The 25,197-nt window shown below is 33.8% G+C and overlaps 1 protein-coding gene across 1 annotated transcript; it reads left to right on the top strand.

Moving 5' to 3' along the window:
- Positions 1–9,606: 9,606 nt before the first annotated feature.
- Positions 9,607–21,466, top strand: LOTGIDRAFT_154978 (hypothetical protein; the record flags this gene model as incomplete). Its single annotated transcript, XM_009065486.1, has 4 exons — positions 9,607–9,943; positions 12,384–12,539; positions 14,773–14,958; positions 21,201–21,466. 4 exons carry the CDS (start codon positions 9,607–9,609, stop codon positions 21,464–21,466), a joined length of 945 nt encoding a protein of 314 aa, XP_009063734.1.
- Positions 21,467–25,197: the final 3,731 nt, after the last annotated feature.

A 25,197-nucleotide genomic window follows, 5' to 3' on the forward strand; every position in this document is an offset into this window, starting at 1 on the left:
ACCTTCTCAACAATTTATTTGTATCACCGAGAACTGATTCCTATAGAAGATATCAAATAGGTGGAGAAATCTCCCTATATATGTTTAAACTGTATTGACATTTGGGGATAAGCCAGCTCCTGCTATGGCTCAGATGACTCTAAAGAAAACTGCCGAAGAAGCAAAGTAAAATTTACATGAAGCTGCTAAATTATTAGAAAATACCGGCGGCACAAGCCATTGTTTTTAATCTATTACGACATAACACGTCATAGGATCAAAGTCATTAATGCACATGCGCACTTTTCCTTAGGTAAGTGGGCTCGGCTCACTGGCGCGTTTACATTGCACTGATATTTAGCCATGCCGTACTCGGTGAGGACCGAGGCCATTTCTTCTTGGCACAATTGAAACTAGCAAGGTGCCGAGCCCTCTCCACCTGTTTACACAGCCACTTTTTTGTCGAACCGTAATCGGTCCGGACTCGTTCCAGATAATTTGTGGCTGTCTAAATGCGGCTAAACAGATAAAAAAAATACTCGCATAAAATATAAATTATTAACTGACAAAACCTGACATTTGAGACCACACAAAACTACATACAGTTTCGTATCGTTTGAGACTTGTTGCTTGAATATTCTTAATCGCAGTTCCCTTGATTGAATATAAGGGCATCGTAACGAAAAATCTGATGGGTGTAAAATTCAGAATTCCCGAACTGTCCGAATTGGGTCAGAAAAGACAAAAAAATCGAAACTAAATTTGCGCCAAAGGGCGTGCACAAATTCGGGAATCAAAACATTTTTTCATCCAAAATTAATATATTAAAAGCTTTAATTTGGTCAAATCACAATTTCTTTCTTTATTTTTCGTGTACACCGTGCTAGTTTATAATAATGCCGTCTATGAATTGATATTTTTTTATTTTTTAATAAATATAATCGCTATTATTCAATGGACACTTTTTGTTGTCTGTGATCGAAGGCGTCTTCCCATTCCCATTCCCATTCCCAAGTCACAAAGTTTGATGCCAATGTGAATGATGGGAAGAGTAAGATGCCCCCTGCCCCTCCCCCTCTATCACAGTGTTTCAACCCTTGACTGCAATTGACAAATTATTCTTGTATCATAGAAGTTTGTATCTGTAGCTTAGATTGCAGTCAAGGTATGAAATAAATAAACCATGCTTTCAGACTAACCTTTTTCATACGCCCACATGGAAATGTGGACGTATATTGCCGTCGCCCTTGTCTGTCGGTCCGACCGTATGTTCACATTTCTTGTAGGCGCGATAGAGGCTACAGTCTTTATCCGATCTTGATGAAAGTTGGTATGCATGTATATATTGATAAGATTTCGGTCAAGTTCGAAATGGGTAATAATAGGAAGAACGGTTACAGAGTTCTTGTCCTTGATTTAGTAAAAACGCGTCAAATTTGCCTTGTAGCTAGGCACGATAGAGACTACAGTTTTTATCCGATCTTCATGAAACTTGGTTTGCATGTATGTATTGATGAGATCTCAGTCAAGTTCGAAATTGGTAAATATCGGATGAACTGTTTCAGAGTCATTGCCCTTGACTTAGTAAAATACATCAAATTTGCCATATAGGCATGATAGAGACTACGGTTTTTATCCGATCTTCATGAAACTTGGTATGCATGTATGTATTGATTTCGAAATTAGTAATAATGGGATGAACTTTTTCAGAGTTATTGCCTTGACTTAGTAAAAATGCGTCAAATTTGGCTTTTAGGCATGATAGAGACTACAGTTTTTATCCGATCTTGATGAAACTTCGTATGCATCTATATATTGATGAGATCTCGGTCAAGTTCGGAATTAGTAATAATCGAATGAATGGTTTCAGAGTTATTGTCCTTAACTTAGTAAAAACGCGTCCAATTTATATTGTAGGCACGATAGAGATTACAGTTTTTATCCAACCAAGATCTCACTCGAGTTCGTAATTGGAGCCGCGGTGGCTCAGTGAGTTAGACGCTTGCTCGCTAACATGAAGGTCCAGGGTTCAATCCCGGCATAGGTCGAGATAATACCTTCGGATTTTTCAACCCGGTTTCCCACTGTCAGTGATGCAGGTGAGAGGGGCTGACAAAAAAAAAGCATCTAGTCGTTCGGATGGGACAATAAACCGAGGCCCCGTGTGAAATCGAAAAAGAGCAGGCTAATGCCGCTGTCCTGGCAAAATTTCCCTCATTGCACCCTGCATGGTGTTGCCCTCTTCATTAGCCCACATGGTGCAGAAAAGTAGGACGTAAAGACTCCATTCATTTCATTTCATTCGTAATTGGTAACAATGGGATGAAGGGTTATTAAAAATCAAAAATATCAATTCATAGACGGCATCATTATAAATTAGCACAGTGAACACGAAATATAAAGAAAAAAATTGTGATATAACCAAATGAAAGCTTTTAAAAAAATATTCGTTATTGATATAAAATGTTTTGATTCCGGAATTTGTAAGAAAATATGTTATTTTACGTAAATTAATCTTGGTCGTATGTCACTTAACAACAATTACGTTATTTGTCGTTATCATCATGTATGTCCAAACTTGTCCGTAGATAATAGAAGTCCGCGCATGCGTGGGAATGCTGTTTTTTTTTTTTTTTTTTTTTGACAGGAACTTTATGTTTCCTTACGGAAAATTATAAGAGGATTGTTGTTAATTTACGGAAACTATGATTTTGCGTTATGATAGTTTCGACCTGCCAATCAAAGTCGGTAAAGGCACGAGGTCAGTCTATCGTCACGCCGCCATCTTATCCCACATCAAAACAAGGCTACGCCGAAGGGATTTTTGTGAATTTCTTAAATTAAATTTAATGTGGTGAAGTGAGATGCATGGAGAACTTGAAATGCTGACCAAATATTCCACCACTCATTCCCGTTCTATTATCACCCTTTGTCAAAAACTGCAAAATGTTTTACTGAATTTTAAGCGTGTGGGAACAACGATAAAATGACTTAAATTTATCCTACACGATGAACTAGACTTGGCTTAGCTTAATTGGTCTTAGGTAGAGTGGAAATGATCACTGAATACAAATTCACAGGTGAGTGTATTTTAATTATTGCCTAAGTAAATTTGTAATGTTACCATTTTATACATGTGTGGTATTTGTGGTCTGAAACTTAGATCAGTCTTGTTAAGAGTCATCTTTCTGTTTAGAACTCTTCTGTCTAAGAGAGTAGAAAAACTATTAATTTTCATAGCAATGAAGTCTTCAAATTCATTTCTCTAATTCTTCAGGTTTAGTCAACCACAATGTAAGTTTATACCCGATTACATAAGAAAGCCTCCCACGATATGAAATATCACAGGATCCATAATTTCTATTGCAATTTTTTGTTTTTTCATGCTCTGCTGTCTGAAAACTTTTACCAAAATATAAACAAACCCGACAAAATGGCGCCAAATTATGTAAGATCCCTCAAGTCAGTTTTCCCACCAACTTTGTATATGTGACACTATATTAAATGTTTGTACCTACTATTAATAACATTTGCAATGTCTTATCGATGCCTGGAATGGTAAACTGTGCAACCTGCTTTTAAGAAATTATTTTGTACGCCACCCATGTCTGCTATACATAAGTGTGTCATTGCATCATGCTCTTAAATTCCATCCACTTTCTTATGCTTTTACTATTTTATTATTTATAATTTATAATTTCTTTTTCTGTTTTTGTACATCCTTGCTTTTTTTGTACTTTCAGCCTTTTACGGTTATGATTGCACCAGAGTACAATAATACAAGGAATGAGAATTCTATCATTAATATTCTTGTCAATAAACCTTTTAACCGTTTACACTCAATGTTAGGACGCACTACGTGGGCGAAGCATTACAAAATTCGTAAACGAGGGCGAATTTGACTCTGGATTTCTCGAACTAAAAGATCCAGTGCCCTACTATTACTACACTGCTACAGTACGTTAGCACAACAAATATTTTCTCAATTTAAAATTTATCTTTTCAGGTATGTCACCTTTTCCCTTTCTTTAGAGTTTTTGCCATCATTTACCAGCTAAAAGTTACAGAGCATTATGAGACTTGACCTGACTTCCGAAGGAGCAACAATTAACTGTGCACATCAAAAACAATTAGCCATTATAATAATGATTAGAGTTGCATCATAAACAGTATTGTGCTGGATGATGGAGTCTTATAACCTTGTGGAACACTAAAAAAAAAAGTACTATGTCCAGAAGTAGTAGCATTACTGGACCACAGGTCCTTGAAGTTCTGTAAATATTAATAAAATATGGGCAATGTGGAGAAAAGAGTGTCAACATAAATAAAAAGAAGACATTAGTTTAATCAGAACGTTGTCATTAGCTATAGAACGTTATGAAGATGTCATTACTTATGAGAATATCATTAAGAGATGTCATTAGTTATCAGAATGTTAAAGATGTCATTAGAGATGAGTATGTATTTCAAGTTCATCATTTGTTTTTATGTAAGAGATTGATTTTATACGCCCACATTTTCAGTTGTATATATAACATCATTTTCTCTGATTATTTACAATGCACAAATAATATCAATAAAGAAATAAAGTTAAAATGTTTTGTTATTTTACAGAAAAATGGAAATGATTTCAGGTACCAGAATATCCTTTTTAAAATTCTGTTTTTTTACAGAACTGGAAGGAAAAATTCCGGCAGCAGATTTACCAGAATATTCTTCCTATTTTCTGTTAAATTACAGGATTCCTATTTTCTTTTAATTACAGGAAATAATATTAGTCATTCTGTAATTTAACAGATTTTGTCGTAAAAATATTTCTGTTATTTAAAGCAGATATTTTACAAGAAATTCTGTTATATAACTGAAGACAAAATTTAAATTCTGGTAAATCAGCTGCCTGAATTTTTTCTGTTAAATGAAGGAATTTTTTTTTTACAGTGCAGGAATAGTTTGAGGTCAGATACAAGTTATATCGTGGCTTTGAATGAATGACTAATGATGTACCAGCGCCGAATTTTATACTTTTTATACGCTCACATGAATATGTGGTCGTATATTGTCGTCGCCCCGTCTGTCAACATTTCTTGTGAGTACTATAGAGACTAAAGTATTCATCTGTTTTGATAAAACTTGGTGTGATGCTTTAGATTGATAAGATCTCGATCAAGTTCGAATTTGACGTATTTTCGATGAACGTTTGACTTTGTTATAAAACGCATCGAAATTTGTTAAAAATAGTTCGTGAGCAGGATTGAAGCTACAGTTTTCAACCGATTCTGATGAAACTTGGTGTGATCGTTGGAATTGATAAGATCTCGGACAAATTTTAACTTAACGCATTTGCGATGAACGGCTTTTGAGTTATTGCCCTTGACTTTGTAAAAAACGCGTCAAAATGTGTTCGTGAGCACTATGGACGCTGCATTTTTCAACCGATTTTGATCAAACTTGGTATGATCATTGGAATAAATAAGATATCGGACAAGTTCAAACTTGACGCATTTTGGATGAACGGTTTTTGATTTATTGCCCTTGACTTTGTTAAAACGCTTCAAAATTTGTTTGGGTGGGAATATTTTGTATTTTGTAGAAACCTTATTAGAGTTGCTAATACAGCAAAAATTCTCGACTTGAGACTCGTCACCAGCCAGACAAAATTTAAAAAAAAATTCAAATTCTTTTATAGAATGAAAGATTATTGGTTCCAGTTAAGTATCATGTTTCCAATCTATATTAATCGCGCAGACGGTGGACATTATATTGATCATTCCTTTCTAAGCACTGGTCAGAGAAAACTATCCCATATGGCGTGTATGCCATTGATATAATTTTAGAATGATGGGGTGTGTCATTTGAGCTCTAAATATCGCAAAAATGTTACAAAATGCATTTTCATGTCCAACTCAACTGGCTTGTCAAAAAACGAAGTCACTGTATAAGTCTTTTTGTTAAAATTAGGCCAATAATAAATTACTACTATAAATTTTGATACCTTTGGTTGAAAACTTCTTAGATAACAGTGTAGAATTGAAATATCAAAAAACAAAAACGATTCAAATTGTAATTTAATTGTAATCAGACTGGATACTGATAATGGTGCCGATGCTTTTCCGACAGCTTGCCAACACCGGCTTCTAACCTAATTCCGACATCTATCCGATGTCAAAATACCAAAGCCATAAAATACTACATCGGGCTGACATCTGAAGTATAACATAATGAAAGGTTGGTCCTACGTCGGCTATTGGTATGGAGCCAATGTTTTATACGCCCACATGGAATGGGGATGGGGGCGTATATTGGCGTCACTCATGTCCGTCCCTCCACAATTGCTCGTAAACACTCGAGGAGGCAAAATTCTTGACGGAGTTGACGAAACGAGTGTTTGTTATCACAAAAGGATGAACCCTATTGAAAATCAGATCAGAAAAACCGATTTTTTTTAGTATGAGTCATTGCCCTTGAAAACACTTTCAATTTTTTGACATAATTGAAAACCTTGTTGTCAATATTAAAACTTCGTTGAAGTTGTCTGTTCTGGAGATTTCAATGATAGAACCGGAACACTGAAAGATACCATTTATAATGTTCATGATTGTATTTATGCACCTTATTAAGATTCTCAAAAGATAAGATAGCTTTCCATGCACGGTAATATACGCCCACTGGCAGCTTTGATTTTGAATAAAAATGTTTAGCAGTACAGTAGCAATCACCAGTATGAAATATTCAACCTTCAGTCATACACTTCTTCTGAACTCTTAAGGGAGATACTGAATAATATTGACAGTGGCCCCGAAGGCTAGTTTTTCGGCAGTGGCGTGTTATGTAAATTATTTGATTCTTTACTAGTAGCGCCTGGTCTTAATTACGGTTGTGAAGTGTGGGGCTATAAAAACCAGTCCGGGATAGAAACTGGAAGCGAAAGTTAACTTGTCATTTACCTACCTACCAGAATTGTTCAGCAAATTTCTAAGGAGAAAATTGAATGTTTCCAACTCTTCACCCATATTTTTTTTTTAATCGGTGAGCTTGGGCGTTATCCATATCATGTTGTTTATATTAAAAAAAATGCTAAAATATTGGATACAATTGGCAACAAACAAAAGTGTTTTTAAGTTTGAATTAAATATCTTCTTTAAAAAAAAAAACAGGCCGAAACAGGTGTCAAAAACTGGGCTTCCAAAATCTAAGGATGTTTAGATAACCTAGGATGTTCATATTTATGGAGTCATCAAGATAGGGTTCCACTGGCAGACAATTATATACAATTGTCAAATAATCAAAATATTCTCATATCTTAAACTTTCGAAGATAGCCTATATTATAAATAATCATCAAATTCACACGAATAAAGTCTCATCATCATATAGATAAGTTCGAACTTTTCTGAGACTTCATAAATATATGCATCATCAAGACGCATTTTTTCTAAGTCAAGGGCAATGACCGCGAAACCGTTCGTCCGATTTATCGAGTTAAGGGAAATAATTCCGAAACCATTCATCCGATTATTTATCGAACTTGACTGAGATCTCATCCATATATACATGCATACCAAGTTTCATCTAGATCGGATAAAAACTGTACCCTCTATCGCGGCTACAAGTAAAATTTGTCTTGTTTTACGAAGTACAAGGGCAGGGCAGTAACTCCGAGACCATTCAATCCATTATTACCAATTTCGAACTTGACCGAGATCTCATCAATATATACATACATATCAAGTTCCATCAAGATAGAATAAAAACTGTAGCCCCTATCGTGCCTACAAGAAATGATTTGTATTCACTTTTTGATAGAAGTTTTCCGATATCGCATCCCTTGATAAACGTTGTTTTCAATAAATCCATACCATACGTCTGACTTCTTTTTAGTAAGATCGGATAGTTATGCGCTTTAATTAAAAATTGACCAAAATCCTGGAGGTTAATCGTTTCTGCGATCAAATCACGATTGACCTCATGTTCCTTTAGCAGCCGTTGCTCTCACAATCCCATTTTATCGTCATTAATTTTGATTGGTAGAGAGTTTACTTGATAATCTTTAAATAACCAGACGCAAAATTTGAAGTACAAAATTTACTTTCTTTTAAATCTCAAAGTTCATGGTTGAGTTTTTGTCATAGTGCCAAACATCATTAATAGTTTTTAGAGCAAGAAATACAAATCAACAATTTCTACGCCCCCTTGAATAATATTCATTTCGTCGTTACCGGAAAGATCCCATATAAAACTTTGAAAATTAATTGATAGCGTTAGAATTTTCTGGAAATTTGGATGAATATTTAGGACACGTGAAAGTAGGCCTACCTTTCTGTCAAGTTTCACATCGATCACTAATCGACATGTGGCCACCACCCACTAATATGAGATTATTCAAGCAACGGTTAGATGTGAGTATCAACGTACCGTTGTTAAAGGAACATGGGTTAACCTATGAAAATATAGTGAACCGTGGCATTAAAATTATTTCGTACGCGTTCGAAGAGGGTGAATATAGGCCTGGTCAAAATACGCAGTTAACTGGTCTTTTACAAAATTTACGAACAATATTGTGGATATTTTAACATGACTAACAGAAATGTTTGGCGACATGCATAGGATTCGATTGCTTTTTTTTAAATCCTCTTATTTTCTAAAATTCTGCATTAAAAATGTGTCGTACACTTTAATAAGTGGCATATTAAAAGAACTGATTTGTAAATTATTAGTAGTGAACCTGAACAGTGAAACCAAATTATTGTGAAATGTGAAAACTTTTAACAAAAAAATCTGAGTGAATTTAGAAAGATATTAGATTTAGAACAAACACACCTTCTAAACTCTTACTAGTCTTAGTATCGATAGTCCAACGTATTCCCCTCAATAACTTTACAAATCAAGTAAGACTATTCATGGTAAATGTCGTTTGTTTGTTTACATCAACAACAGTTTGCCGACGAATGAATCATCGCTTTATCGGCAATTTCCGTATTAATCTTCACGAGATATAATATATTCGAGCATGCGCCGAAAGGAAAATGACATCATGATACGTTGTGAAGCTATAAATAGTATCAAACAATGACATCATCGTTTAAGCAGCTGATAGCGAACTGTTCTTTTGTACTGTTGTTCATACACACTCTCATTGTAAAGACTTTCTAAATGGATTTAAGCATTTAATGCTGAAAACATTGCTTTGATGTCAGTTTTTACGTGAATGGATTTTAGTTTTAAAGGATAACGTGAATTTATATTATTGTTGTGAGTACGAGTGTCTACTTTGGGAAGAGTTGTCGATTCAATTACCTTTCACTTTCATAGTTATATTTTTGGCTTTGTAGGATATTGTCCTACATTATGGAATGATTATAGTGTTTTTTGTTTTAAAGTTAACATTTTTATTCGGTTGTATTTGTTATAATTATACTTCCAAATGCCTGAATCCACAGAAGTCGAGGTTATAAACCGAATTGGTATCAATCACATAGAGCCAAGTCGTCGTCGTATGTTAAAGTTAGATATATCTCCTGGGCTTATTTCAGATGACTTGCATAAAGCTAAGAAATGCAAACTTGAAATGTCAATGCTGAATGCAACAATTCGTCCAAATATGCCTTTTTCATCAAATTCGAGGACGATGATGCCCGATGAACTTGCATGTAAATTGAATAAATCTAAATCCCTGTTAGTGATTGACTGTCGCTCTGCCTTTGCTTTTGATACCAAGCATATTCAAGGTGCTGTTAGTGTGAGTTGTGGTGGGGTATGCAAAAGGCGCTTACAGCAAGGCAAAGTGAGCCTTATAGACTTAGTGACCAGTAAGGAAGGTCGGAATATGTATAAAAAGAAAAGTAATAAAGATATTATCATTTATGATGATCAAACAACTGATACGAGAGAAAATCCAAAAGATACTACTTTAAATGTTGTCATCAATACTTTATTCAGGGAGGGAAAGGATCCATTTGTTTTAAAAGGTAAGTGTTAGTGTATAACTCAAAACCTGAAATGAATGAATTGTAGGAATTTAAGATTGTCAATAACCTCAGTTTTGAATACCGGTTAATTGTTATTTTGAGGTGCATTATGTTTTTCCTTAAAGATTATTTGTAAAAATGTTTAGGAAATAAAATCTAAGCCATCATGTTTTTTACTCACAATTTTGAGAAATAAGAGCAAATTAACACAATCATTAATCACACAATGACAAAGATTGTTGATTTCTGATTACTTGTAACTTAATTGTTTCAGATGAGTGATAATGAATCACTCAACATGAATGAAGTAGTTATCTTCGTTATAAAAGAAAAAATAGATGAGCACATTGGTTTTCCTTGTGGAAACTCCCAATGACTACAAATATATCCTTTGATATTTCATACATTATTGGTCAACTTCCATAGATGTAATTGGAATAGCTGGAGGAAACTAAAATCAACTGGTTTCAAGAAATAAAAATGAGTCATAAAAGAGTGAAAATGAAGGTTTTATTGTTTAAAATAAAGTAAAGATCTTTAAGGAATTCATTGATGATGGTTTTAAATAATTTTAAACATTTTCACATTTGTGGACTAGTTGATAGTAATGGCTTTATTGGTCATTCTAATGTATTCTTTCATTAAGAATTTAAGGATTCATTGCTGAGGACAATGACTCGATTTGTTGATGATTTCACCATTTTTGTGATACATATATATATCTTTGCTAGAATGACTCACATGATGTTTAATGTATTTGGAGATATTATTCCTAATGATGAAGATTTTATTTGCTTAATGAACAGATAAAGTCATGGGAGCATACATATTTTGAGCCAAGAAGGTTTTCTGATATTAAGACTACATTCACTGGCCTACATTTGATGTAACCAATATCTCATACAATGAAACATATGTAATCAAATAAATTTATTTAAGTAAACCTTTATCCCTTGATATATACAATAATAGAGAAGAATTAACATAATCGCCTTGATTGTTAAATTTCTGATCAATTTGTTTCTGACACAAGTGATATTTAGGCGTGATGTATTTCAATAGCTTGTGAAAAATACATTTTATGCTTTGAAAAATTTATACTACTCACTTAATGTAGTTTACAATGTCTAAGTTTCAAAATAGAATTATAAGATAATAAATCAAACTGAGTTTTATACGCCCACACATAAGATGGGCATATATTGTAATCACCCTGTTGGTCCTTCGGTCCGTTCACATTTGGTTCGTGTTCACTCTACAGGCTACAATTCTTTACGGATTATTTTGATTTTGTGTGTCAATGTCATTATGAAGATGATCCCTATCGATTTTCATGATGATCTGATAATTTTTCACCGAAATATCGTGTCTGACTTGACGTTTTTCTCTATTAGCTATATTGTGCAACTCGTGCTCATACAGATTCTTTTGATTTTGATTTTGTGTGTCAATGTCATTATGAAAATGATCCCTCTCGATTTTCGTGATGATCGGATAATTTTTCACCGATTTATCATGTCTTACGGTTTTTGAGTCATTGCCCTTGACTTAGGAAACATGCTTCAAAATTTGTTTGTGAATACAATAGAGACTACAGTTTTCAACTGATTTTAATGAAGTTTGGTGTGGTCATTTATATTGATGAGATCTTGGACAAGTTCGAATTTGATGATATTTTGATGAAAGGCTTGACTTAGGAAAAACACGTCTAAATTTGTTTGTGAACACATTAGAGACCACAATTTTCAATTGATTTTAATGAAACATGATTTGATCATGTATATTGATTAGATGGAATTTCTCAGCATAAATAACTGTCAGTAAATATATATATATCATTGAATTCAAACTTACAATTAAAATTTCTTTAATATGAGAAAATTCATACTTTAATCACTAATGACTGTTTTATCATTTCTGACAGCGTATGTTATCTTGCCTGGCAAGCTATCTTTTAAGTAAGCTTATGTTGGAAATTTGTTTTTCTCAAATTAATGAAAACTAAACACCTCTTGCAGTTAATTTTATAATGCCAAAACTAGTTAAAAGGTAGAGTTTTACCAAGGGCAATTTGCAGACAACTGGCCTATTTTAGCCTCAATCCTTCATGAAGTTTGTCAATTAGAATTTGTTTGTACGTTGACACTTTCGGACAAGTTGACACTTTCGGACAAGTTGACACTTTCAGACAAGTCGGAATATTTCTTTTAAGAGAATCAAAACCTCACTTCCCCAAAATTAAGTGATTATTGTTCTGTATAGAAGATGTCCAATACAACAACAAGTTATTGCCCCTAGTTTATTGGACATAGTTTCTCTTGCCAAACTCAGAGCTCTTTACCCTTCTTCGCTTTGGTTTTAAAAATTCTATTTCTTGATTAATCGATAGATGAACATTTTGTATAATGTTAACAATAAGTTTACTTTTTATATTTTTCAGGGGGTTTGAAAGCTTTTTGTAGTCGGCATAGTGACTTGTGTTGTAGTACCAAAAAACATGACTCAATCCATCCTTTAATGAGTCCGATTAGGTCTATTTCACAACCAGCTATAGACACGATCATTGCTTCTGAAGTATTACCATTTGTGTTTCTTGGTGAGTATTAGTTTAATATTCCTAAGCTTATGCAAGGGAATTATTCTGAAGCCTTTTTACGTATTTTACTTGACTTATTAAATATATTCAAGAATATGAGAAAATTCATTTTCAAGTCACTAAAGACTTTGTTATCAATTCTGGATTTGGACCTGTAGGCACAATACATGGGTAATCAGTCAAAAAATTTGATGTGATAGAAAAAACTGAGTACCAGTACCGGTAGCACTAAAGTCCAACATGTTTCAAGAATACAAAAGCCTTCTATCTCAAGGACAAACACACATGAAAGTCAGCTGAAATTCATTGATCATGTCACTTCATTTAAGTAACATTCTTCTCATTGACAGGAATCCATTACGGCTTCATAAAATGACAATCAATTCAGTTTGTGCAGTGGGTGCAAAAGTTTAAAGAAAATTATCAAAAAATATAAGATGTATGCTGAACTTGGTGATATAAGTGATAAGAATTTGACATGAAATAACTTTCCTTAAGATAACCTTAAGACTTTTGCACCCACTGCACAAACTGAATTGAAACTGAATTGAATACAAAAAGTTATGACTTCATTTGGTTGGGGAAGAAACAAAATTGTGGAAGGGAGTTAGATTAATGACAAATTGATATCAAAAGATTATATATATAGACATATCTCAGATACCACATAGCAAGAGTGTAAGGTAACTATATTCTATTACAACCAGACTTTATATCTTTGACAAGGATTTAGTCTGGGACTTGCTTTGAGTAATGACCCTTTCAAGCTTACTCAAGGGGGATAACTACTTTGAAGCATATTAAATCTCGCTTAAATATCCGCTTTGTTAATTTATCAATTCTTAAGCTTAGAATTAGTATCTAAACAGATGGCCATAAATACTGAAATATTAATACACCTGAAGATCTACTCTACTTATAATTGATATGGCACATCTAGATCTGTTAGGCCCATCTGTCATGAATTTTCAACTGACCAGGTGGGGAAAGGCAGCTAAATTTTTGACAGATTGTGATTTGCGATTAACTTTAATTTTGTCTTTCAATTTAAATTATACACCACCGGAAAATTCTGAATCAGACCTAAGGTCAGAAGGAATTAACTACTATGTCTCTTACTGTGTCTGCTGAAGACCAAACTCAATTGGATACGGTACTAATGTTATCAGCGATACCATTTATTTATGCCAGACAGTATGGTTATGCAGAATATGTTTTGCTCAGGGCTGGTTTTAAATAGAAAGGAGTCACTTTTCTGTTAGTTTGAATTAACTAAGTTTTTTGTAAAGAAATAAGCCTATCATTTTTAACATCTTTTCTGGATTCCGAAATAAATCATACAAATATTCCTCAACATTTTTAATTTTATGTATTTCATCTGATTAGTTCATACCTTAGTATAATATAATATAAAACCGCATGAAGCAGTTGTTGTTGAGTCAGCCATGCTGATAACAGTAATCATGACTTGCTCACAGGTTTAGACTCAGGTATTTATTCAATTTTTATGGAATTTGAAACGTGTATTGATGAGATGTTGTTCATTTTATAATTGGATAAACTGTGGCTTGAAAGCAATGTGATTGTAATAATTTAGAGTTATTGCTATTTAAAAAGATTTTGTGGAAAAACTTAGCATAAACAATTAAACAGTAAATTCAAAAAACAAATTAAAATTTAATACCATACTAAGACTATGAATATACACTAGTCTTAGTCTTGTCCTGGATACTCTATCATGCCAACTAAGTGAACACTAGGTGCTACTCCTTGCCAGCCCATTAGTGAAGAAGCACCGTACTCAATGCTCTCTTATGATTTTTAATTGAACCTATATTTCAGTTGAATTACAGGCACTAGTTTGTATCTTTGCCATAACATTATAATGCAGACAAACTAATTGAAACATTTTGGTTAAAAAAAAAGCATTTTAGGACAGTTCCACAGAATATAACAAAAAAATCTGATTTAAATCAAAACACTTTGATTAAAATCAGCAAAATCACCACCCCTTGTCTGCCAAGCTTTAGCTGTCTTATACTTGGTGATGTAGCTTTTCCACCAAATGAACTATCAGTCTTCTATACCCTGAATGTATCATATTCAATAATTATTGGGGAGCTCAAATCTTAATGGTTCCTTTGCCAATCACTCAAGCTTGCATTGGATTATTTAACATAAAAGGTTCATTATTACTACATTGCTTTTAATGAGCTTTTCATTTCAATTTCAGGGAACGAAAGGGATGCGGCTAATCTTGAGCGCCTCCAGTATCATAACATCAGACATGTTCTCAATGTCACCTCCCAAGTGCCTCTCTATTATGAAAAACAAGGAATTAAATATCGACGAATTCCAGCCTCAGACAGTAGCCAACAGAACTTAAAGCAGTATTTTGAAGAGGCCATTGAATTCATTGGTGAGTGACAACTGATATTGGTTATTAAGATAGCTTGCCAGGCAAGGTAATATACGCCCACTGACAGCTTTGATTTTAAATAAAAATATTTGGCAATTACAATTACCAGTATGAAATATTCAACCTTCAGACATAGACATACACTTCTTTTGTACTTTTTAAGGCGGTACTGAATAATATTACCAAGTTTCATCAAAATCTGTCAAGAATTGGGCCTTCTAGAGTGTTTATAGGCTAAAACTTAAACGCGCCACCCTGTCCGTCCGTCCACGATTGCTCGTAAACACTACAAGGCACAATTCTTAATTGATTTCGACGAAACTTGGTATGGTTGTTTGTAATCACCCAAGGATGAACCCTATTGAAAATCAGAATAATCGAAAAATTTTTAGTATGAGTTATTGCCATTGTTCCTAAAATGCTCATAAACACTCTAGAAGGCGCAATTCTTGACAGGTTTTGATGAAACTTGGTATGAGTGTTTGTTCGGTGATTACAAATAACCAAGTTATTGCCCTCGACTTAGTAAAAACTAGTCAAAGTTCGATTGTAGGCACGATAGAGACTACAGTTTTTATCCAACCTAGATGATACTAGGTATGCATGTATATGTTGATGAGATCTCAGTCGAGTTCGAAATCGGTAATAATCGGATGAACGGAGTTATTGCTATTGACTTTGAAAGACTAGTCAAATTTGCCTTGTAGGCGCGATAGAGGCTACAGTTTTTATCCGATCTACATGAAACTAGGTATGCACGTATGTATTGGTGAGATCTCAGTCAAGTTCGAAATTGATAATAATGGGATGAATGGTTTCGGAGTTATTGCCCTTGACTAAGCAAGTAATGCGTCAAATTTTGATTGTAGGGACGATAGAGACTACAGTTTTTATCCAACCTAGATAAAACTAGGTAGGCATGTATATGTTGATGAGATCTCAGTCGAGTTCTTAATTGTTAACATTCAGATGAAGAGTTTCCGAGTTATTGCCCTTGACTTAGTAAAATCTTGTCAAATTCAGACTGCAGGTACCATAGAGACTACAGTTTGTATCCAATCTTGATGAAACTAGATGCATTTATATATTAATGAGATCTCGGTCAAGTTAAGAATTGGTAATAATTGGATGAACCGTTTCAGAGTTATGAGACATTGTTCATTGTTCATTTGATGATAATTTTATGAACTGTTTCAGGATTTTGTCTTGACTTATAGATGATTTTAAGATTATTTGGAAATTCATTAGTGTAATCACCCAAGGATGAAACCTATTGAAAATCAGAAAAGGCAGAAAATATATAGTACTGGTGTGTTCTAGAAAACGCATTCAATTTTTTGCAATGAAACTTGGTGTTAGGGTGTATTGAGACGAGACTCAATGAAAGCACTGGCTTAGGTCACTGTGAGTGTTAGTAATCATCCAAGGATGAAGACCTAGTGAAAATCAGAGTTATTGTCCTTGTTCTTGAAAATGTGTTCAATTTTTAGCACAATTTTATCATTTACAACGATGAAATCTTGTTCTGAATTTTATGAAATTTTGTGTGGTTTAATTATCTTGATAAATTAGATTTTTAGTACAATTTGACACAGACTGATGATCGCCCTTGGTTAGGGAAGTGGGCATATCTTGCTAGGCAATCACTTGTTATTCCTTTTTGGGCATTAGAAGGAGGGCTATAGAATATTTTTATATTTGGACTATATGTGGAGTCCACACGTGGTTTAACCCTACTAGTATTTCACCAGAAGTGCGGCTAGTACAATACTTGGTATGCGTGAAAATATTGATGAGATCTTGTCAGATTTGAATTATTGCTCTAGACTTAGTTAAAATGTGTCAATTTTGGTTTGATAACAAGAAAAAAGTAAGAGGAAAAAGTTTGAATACATTGATTTGAAAAGACTTTGAATGAAAAACTTAGTATAATCAACAGTAAGCTTGTATAACAAAGCATTGACAAAGATTTTGAAAATTTTTATCACAATAACTTAAGAAACTGATATCACTGCTGACAGCTTCTAATGTTGGGCTGGCTATTTTATTTTAATAACTACAAGTAATATGAATTTATGAATGAATGAGTGAGTCATAATGTATTTATCATATTTCCATAGTAACAAATGACAAGCAAGGTGTACAAGACAACACACCAGATGTTGGGAGTCTCCCTCACACATTAAATGAGTCATTTCTGCATTTACATCTCAAACTGTATGACTTCAGTCAAGACTACTCTTTGTTCCTATTTATCTGTTGATTATTGTCAGGTGGAAATTATGACTCATTAAATATCTCCATAAAAATAGTTTCCACAGATATTTCTTTGTTAGTTACGCTTTGTGTTTTGAGTCTAGTTTTTATATTTTCCATTATCGTCTGTCCATTTATAATTGTCTTGTTGGATTTATTTTTTCTGTGCAGGATTATATCCACAAGATATTGGTCAAGTTCAATTAAGGGTATGATTTACCAAATATTGACAGAGTTTCAACCCTTGATACACTGAAATTATGTTATAAAAGGCATGTAAATATGATGAGGACAACCAGAATCTTATTGATATTAAAATGTATAATTAATATATCCACAAGATCTAAGTTCAAATTTTGGTAGATATTCGCTAAATACTAAGAGAATAATATCAGAATTTATAATTGGACCAATACAACAAAAACATGTTCATTGACCTTGGTTATCTATTTATTCTTTATTAAGCTTCCGGTTTTGTAGCATTTTGAAAGTTTGATGAGTGGTATCCCTTGACCTTTGGCGATCTTGCCCTTTAAAGGGTCAAAGGTCATTGACATTAACATTTGACCCCCGACATGTACTTCCGGTTTAATAGCTATCCGAAAACAGCGAAATTCGCAACTTTGGACTGACCTAATTAATCTAGACGGTTATTTTATTGATCGTTATAATTTGAAATTCTTGATTTTTTTCAAATTTGAGTGTTTTTTTTGTACAATATTTGTGTCTCTTTGAGCTTGGTGTATGTATATCTGATGACCTATTTTATGTAGAACGTTAACATTTGGAAAACTACTAGACACTTTGAATATAAATTCACCTATGAATGGACGTGGCACATCTGGGTTGAATTACTTATTGTTTACATTTTGGGACAAAGGCATAACTCGCATAGGATACGTTTGTTGAAAAAGGGACTTTGCACACAATTACCTCATCCTTTTGGCCAGTTTGTTTTAACAGCTAAGTTGTTTCAGCTTTATAGTTCCAAAAAAGGAACGGGTTTTAACATTTGGATATTTTCATTTTTCGATTTTTGACCTTTGTTGACTTTTGTTGACCTATATCTTTTGACCTGTATCACGTACAAGTTGAAATTTGGAACACAACATAACATCAATCATCAATCAACGTATGTCAAATAAATAAGGTGGGCGTGGCACATCCGGGTTAAATTACTCATTATTGACATTTTTGGCCACACGCATAACTCTCAAAGAATAAGTTTGTTCAACATGGAACTTTGCATACAATTACCTCTTGTTTTGAGCCACTTTGTCAAAGAAGGTCAGTTGTTTCAGCTTCATAATTCTAAAAAAGGAACAGGTTTTGAAAATTCACAATTTTAAATTTTTGACGTTGACTTTTGTTGACCTTGACTTTTATAGGATCAAACGTCATTGGCTATCTATTTATACTTTTATATTTGCTGTCCTATGTCAACTTCCGGTTGTAATGCCGTGTGCAATTAAAAATTTTGATGACTTATATCTCTTGATCTTGACGTTTTTAGACCTTCTCCTTTACAAGATCAAAGGTCATTGACCTTGGCTATCATGATCTGGCGTCTACTTTCGGTATTAGAATCTTCAACTTTAGACTTCTTGCCCTTGGCCTAATTGTACAGGTTGATTTTTTCAGCGTCCTTAGCAAATTGCTACATTTGCAAAGTCTCACTCTGTGCCACTAGTTGTCTTTGTAGCACGTAAACACTTTAGAAGACAGAATTCTTGACGGGTTTTGATGAAACTTGGTGTGGATGTTTGTAATCGCCTAAGGATGACACCTATTGAAAATCGGAAAATGTAAAGTATGAGTTATTGCCCCTGTTCTTGAAAACGCATTCAATTTTTAGCTCATTAACACCCTAGAAGGCACAATTCTTGATGGATTTTGACTGAACTTGGTGTGAGTGTTTTTTATCAACCAAGGATGAACCCTATCGAAGATAAGAAGAATCAAAAAATATTTAGTGCCAGGAAATTTTCTAAAATTGTTGGAACATGGATTCTCATATCTCAAAAATTCAAAAAGTGACAGAGACAATATAATGCCATACAAAAAATAATCACTTCTAATAATGACTTCTAAATAATGTGTTAGAATTGTGTCTTTGACCCGAGAAAAGTTTCATAAGAAACCTAAGGGGTATATATTTTTGAATGTTAATATGCAAAATACTGAATCTCGCGATATTTTTCTCTGCCCTAAGCATGATTCTTAGAAAGCAACGCACTGTTTAGTTCAAATTTGTTATTAGATTATCTTGGAAATCAACCTATTTTCTACATAATAAATCACTATTTGTTGTCTATTAATCATGAATTAAAATATTCAAACAGCCGTTGGTCATTAAAAACTTCAACAAAATATTTTAACCAATAGTCTGTCAACATTTCTTGTTGGCACAATACATGTATTAAACTACAGTTTTCATCTGATTTTAATGAAATTTGTTGTGATCATTTTGATTGGTGAGATCTCAGTCAAGACGAATTTTTTGTGATGAAAATTTCTTCAGTTATTCACTTAGTAAGGTCGCGTCAAAATTTGTTTATTGTTTATATTTGTTTACAAAAGCTTCAATTGTCAATGGATTTTGACAAAACCTCATGTGAGCATTGGATTGGACTATAAGTTTGACGATTTTTTGATGAAAATCATCGAAATAGTTTTTGAGTTATTGCCCTTGACTTTATTATAACTGGTCACAATGTGTGCATGAGCATAATAGATCTACAGGCAATTTTGATGAAACTTGATGTGAGCATATGAATCGATAAGATTTTGACGAAACTTGGTTTGATCATAGCATTTGATAGGATCTAGATCAAGTTGGAATTCGATGGATTTTTGATGAACAGTTTTCGAGTTATTTCCTTAACTGTTTTAAAACATGTCAAAATTTGTTTGTGAGCAAAATGTAAGCTGCAATTAGAAACCTTTTGGATCATTGTGAATTTGACGATTTATCGGTGAACCAATTACTTTCTAGTTATTGTCCTTGACTTAAAACCCATCAAAATTTGAAGCTTTAATACCTCAGTGTGATGAGTGGAAAAGTAAGGAGTTGATTACTCATACAATGAAGATTTTCGTGCTGCTCTTGATTAAATCTAAAAATGTATCAAAGCTTCTGTGTGGGTGTATGCTTACCTTGCATCTTATATTTATTTTAAGCAGTACATTATAATGCTGTTTAAAATAAACAATTGCAAATTAATGTTTTTTGAATAGTAAAATTTATACGCTGTGGGCGTATATTGTAATCACTCCGTGGTTCGCATTTGGCTTGTTCTCACTCTACAGGCTACAATTCTTTACAGATTCTTTGATTTTTATTTAGTGGGTCAATGTCATTATGAAGATAATCCCTATCGATTTTCGTGATGATCTGATAATTTTTCACCGAAATGTCGTTTCCATATTCACTCTATAAGCTATGTAGCGCAACTTTTGCTCACTCTTCAGGCTACAATTCTTTATGGATTCTTTTGATTTGTACATGCCCACACGTAGTATGGGTCATATTATCGTCCGTCCGTCCGTCGGGCGATAAAAACAGGTCATGATGTGAAATAAAGTGTGCTTAAAAATCTATAAACTAAATAAGAACCAAATGTGAATGGACAACAAACAATGATTTGTACTCGCAATCAAAGCTGTTGGTGGGCACATGTCACCTCACTTCACAAGGCTATCTTTTCAAAACTGCATATTTCTGAAAGTTAAAATTGAAATGAAATGAATGAAAGTAAAAGGTGAAAGTATGACTTTTTAAAAAAAAATTGCGAGTGTGAATAATTTGAATTTGAATCTTTATCCCGAAAGATGTCCAAACATAAACATGATGTTGTACGTTGTAAATGCAAAAGACGTATGGCAGCTCTGACAAACAGGTCCATTATTATTGCATCTTAAATTATTTGTAAAGTACCATTGAAATAAACAAATTGTTTAATGTCTTCATATCTTTATCGTTGCAGATGATGCTCGTCAAAATAAACGCCGTGTTCTCATACATTGTCAAGCTGGAGTGTCAAGATCTGCCACCATAACAATTGCTTACATATTGAAACATACCAAAATGACCATGACGGATGTCTACAAATTTGTGAAAGGCAAGCGCCCAATAATTTCACCAAATTTCAATTTCATGGGACAACTTATGGAATATGAACGAGACTTAAATAGTGGAGAAGCATTGCGTATTTTACAACCTCGTTTACAGGGAATTGAAAGTATTGTGTGACAGACAGTTGTATTTTAATTTGGTATAATTATTTGTGAGTAAGATAATAGAGAGAGAAGATGATAATACTTTTTCAATACATGTGGAGATGAAAGTGAGGATCTGATTGACCAATAGATCAATATCCCAGATGTGCCTTGATGTCAACGTTTACATAATTGAATACATGTATACTAATGAATCATTTTAAATGAACATTTTTTAAAGAGAGTATATCATTATCCTATGGATGTTTTTCATGGTTATATCATTCTGAAAGATAAGATCTAACCCAATGTCTTTTCATGGTCATACCATTGAAAAAGACAGATTTAACCCACCTAAACGGTTAGACTAACCCTTTATATTCATTTAGAAATAATTATCTCTATTAGTTACTTTTACTTTCTTTTCAACAGTCGAGGTTGACATTCAACTCGGCAACTCTGAGGAAGGGCACAAGCGCATGGAGTATCTGACAGGGTTATTCCTCAAGAAATTTTTGAAGATACAAATGATTTATTGCAGTCCGACACATTTTGGAGCACAAATGTTTAAAATCATATTTTTACTTTTGTTTTGTAAATGAAGTGGGTGCAATTGGTGTATATTTCCATGTATTAAGTGCGTGTAAGACTTATTGCAAGACTTATTGCGCCACCACTGCTACTGTGTAGCTCTGGAAAAAGCTGTAGAAAGGCTTATTGAAATGAATTTTTTTCTTGTCTAAAGATCAGATGAAGTATGAGTGGCTGGCAAATCATGGTCATTTTTTTTACTCAACAAAGTAAAAAAGATTGTTTAATTATTTTCTTAATTTAATAATGTAACTTTAATATAAAAACTACAAAGAAATTCGTGTTATTGAATGAAAAATAAATGAATGAATGAATGAATTATTTAGGGTGGTAAATTTTTTTATATGCCCACATGAAAGGGGGGATGTATATTGGCCTCACCAATGTCGGTCAGTCCACCCACAATTTCTCGCAAACACTCTACAAGGTACAATTCTTGATTGATTTTGACAAAACTTTGTGTGAGTATTCGTAATAACCCAAGGATGAAATCTATTGAAATCAGAAAAATCGAAAAATATTTGGTATTAGTATTTAGTATTTCAACTTCAAGCCCTCGATCTTTAAATCTTGTTCAATTTTTAGCTCGTAAACAATCTAGAAGGCACAATTCCTGAAGGATTTTGATGGGGGGTTTTGTCCCCCTTAAATCAAATCTTGCCTTTTCTTTTTCCTGAGTCAATAGGAGCGGCAGGTAACTAAGTCTGAGTGAATAGCAAACAGTGGTCATTCTGGTCAGGCATTTTATGATGGAGTAAGTGCACCAGTCAGCTGCTAGATTTTGATTATACGTAACGAAAAATAAGGTTATGGCTTTCAGGGCTGCGTTTTGCGAAATGGTTCAACAAAATACAAAGTATTCCTATCTGTAGGCCTAGAACTGTTTTTAAATATCTTTCTGTTTATTCTTAGCTGAGGATGAAACCAGACATCATAGTTTTTTTAAATTTAATTACATAAGAATAGATAATTTGATACAACTGAGTTCGTTGAAAATCAAAAAAAAGTCTGCAGTAAAGCGTCATTGGTAACAAAATTATTGGTCTGATACTGGATTGTAGTCTGTCCCGTCTCAAAATTCCAAAAATTTAATTGGTTGATTATAAATACTATCTAATAGACATATATTGTCCTAAATTGTATTCATGTGAATCAAACAACCAAACATAGGAAAAATAGATAAATATTTGACCAAAAAATCAAATTGCTTGATGGTTCCGACACTACTACGACTGACACTGGTATCAAAACCACAGCGGGCAACACAACGGATGCAGTACCAAGATGCTCTGAAAAGACAGGAGTACCAGGTGACATTGGAAAAGAAGACGTTCCAAAGCAACCGAGAATAAAATTTCCAGTGAAGTCTGGGCGCCATTTTAGTAACAGCTGGTATGATCGATTTCCATGGCTGGAGTATTCAGTGTCAAGGGACGCCCCTTTTTGATTTCCATGTCGGGTGTTTCACAATACATCTGCGGGTGCATAAAAATTCATCACTGAAGGCTACACAGTTTGGAAGCATGCTGTAGGTGATACTGGAAAGGGCCTCGAGAAGCATAACAATTGAGGTGTCAAAACAATTTCTCCAAGATAACGTTGTCAAGACAGAAAACTCCAATCTTGTTCTTCAAAAACTATACGAGCAGAAATTGGTTTCCCTAAATTATATGCACTGGCTGCAAGCGTTGCCACATTCGGTTCTAGTACCGCTGTTTGTGAAAGCAGCTTTTCAACCCTTACTCGCGTTGACTCACCACAACGACGATCTATGACTCAGCTTCGCCAGCGCAATCTTGTTCTTCTTGCCTTCAACAGGAAGCGTACCCAGAAAATTAACTCGGACGTATTTGTTCAACGTTTTGCCATAAAACATACCCGACTACATTTAAACTAAAACGGCAATAAAAATGTAACGTATTAAAACTTGTGTGTTTTAACAAAAATAATCTCGAATCTAAAATACTCCATGAAAGTACGTTTCCCGACGTTTAATCGTCTGTCAACGTGCATTGCTAAATTGAAAATCAGAAAAATCGAAAAATATTTAGTATGAGTTATTGCTCTTGTTCTTGAAAACTCGTTCAATTTGTGGCTCGTAGAAACTCTAGAAGGCATGATTCTTGCCGGATTTTGACAAAACTTGGTTTTATTATTAAGTACCGTGTTGAAAATTGAATATTGTATTCTAGAGGATTGTTACTTCCGGTCGAGGACAGGGGACGTGTTTATTGATAGCAGTCGAAAAACTTAATATTTTGTTTTTTCGTTGTTAATTTAAATTAGAACTTCTATACAGTGAAATAGCTAATGGGATAGTAAAATACATGTCAAATCTTCCTGATTCATATATGATTCATAACCTGATGTGCTGTAAAGACATAAGATTGTAGTGGATTGCAAAGCCGGTGAAAAGTTGTTTACATCGCCGCCATTTTGGTTACTACGGACTAAGATAAGTTTAAAAATTTAATACTACTTCAAGTGTAATTATTAATAGTGACGAAGTCTGGAACTGCAAAACTTGCAAAAATAGTTTCACTGACATCGATGATAAAGTTCAATGCGAATACTGAAGCAATTGTTTTTGTATCAAGTGTCTGAACCTTTCTAAAAATGAATACGAAACATTCAGCAATCCGTCTCTACATTGGTTTTGTCCAAATTGTGAGGGAAAGGTGCTAAAAAAATCTGAAAGCCGAAAGGGAAATTGAAGAACGATGTGCAAAATGTATGATGAAAATGGAAAACAGACTGATAAATCTGGAAACGGAAATTAAATCGAAAGTAAGCTCTGAACAAGTGAATGACATTGTTGATGGGTTCATGTGTTACTAATGAAGCTAAAATTGATTTTGAAAAATCTGTGGAGTTAAAAGTAGCAGAAATTAGGGACATCTCCAGCAGGGAGAAAAGTATTATTATTCATGGAGTACCAGAGCGACTTCCTTCTTCTCGTAAAGAAGCAGACACCCTGAAGAACAGTTTCATGATAAATCTGTCGAAGCAGAAGAAGGAAGCAAATTCTGCAACATCAGTGTGACCCATGATATGACAAAATCCGAGAGGGAACTTAATAAAAGCTATGTTTAGAGAAGCAAAAGAGAAAACAGAAAAGGACCAATCGAGAAACCATTTCTTCTTAGTTCGAGGACCACCCTGGGCAAGAAGAGT

This window comes from Lottia gigantea (assembly GCF_000327385.1).
Source record: "Lottia gigantea unplaced genomic scaffold LOTGIsca_7, whole genome shotgun sequence".
Classification (NCBI taxonomy): domain Eukaryota; kingdom Metazoa; phylum Mollusca; class Gastropoda; family Lottiidae; genus Lottia; species Lottia gigantea.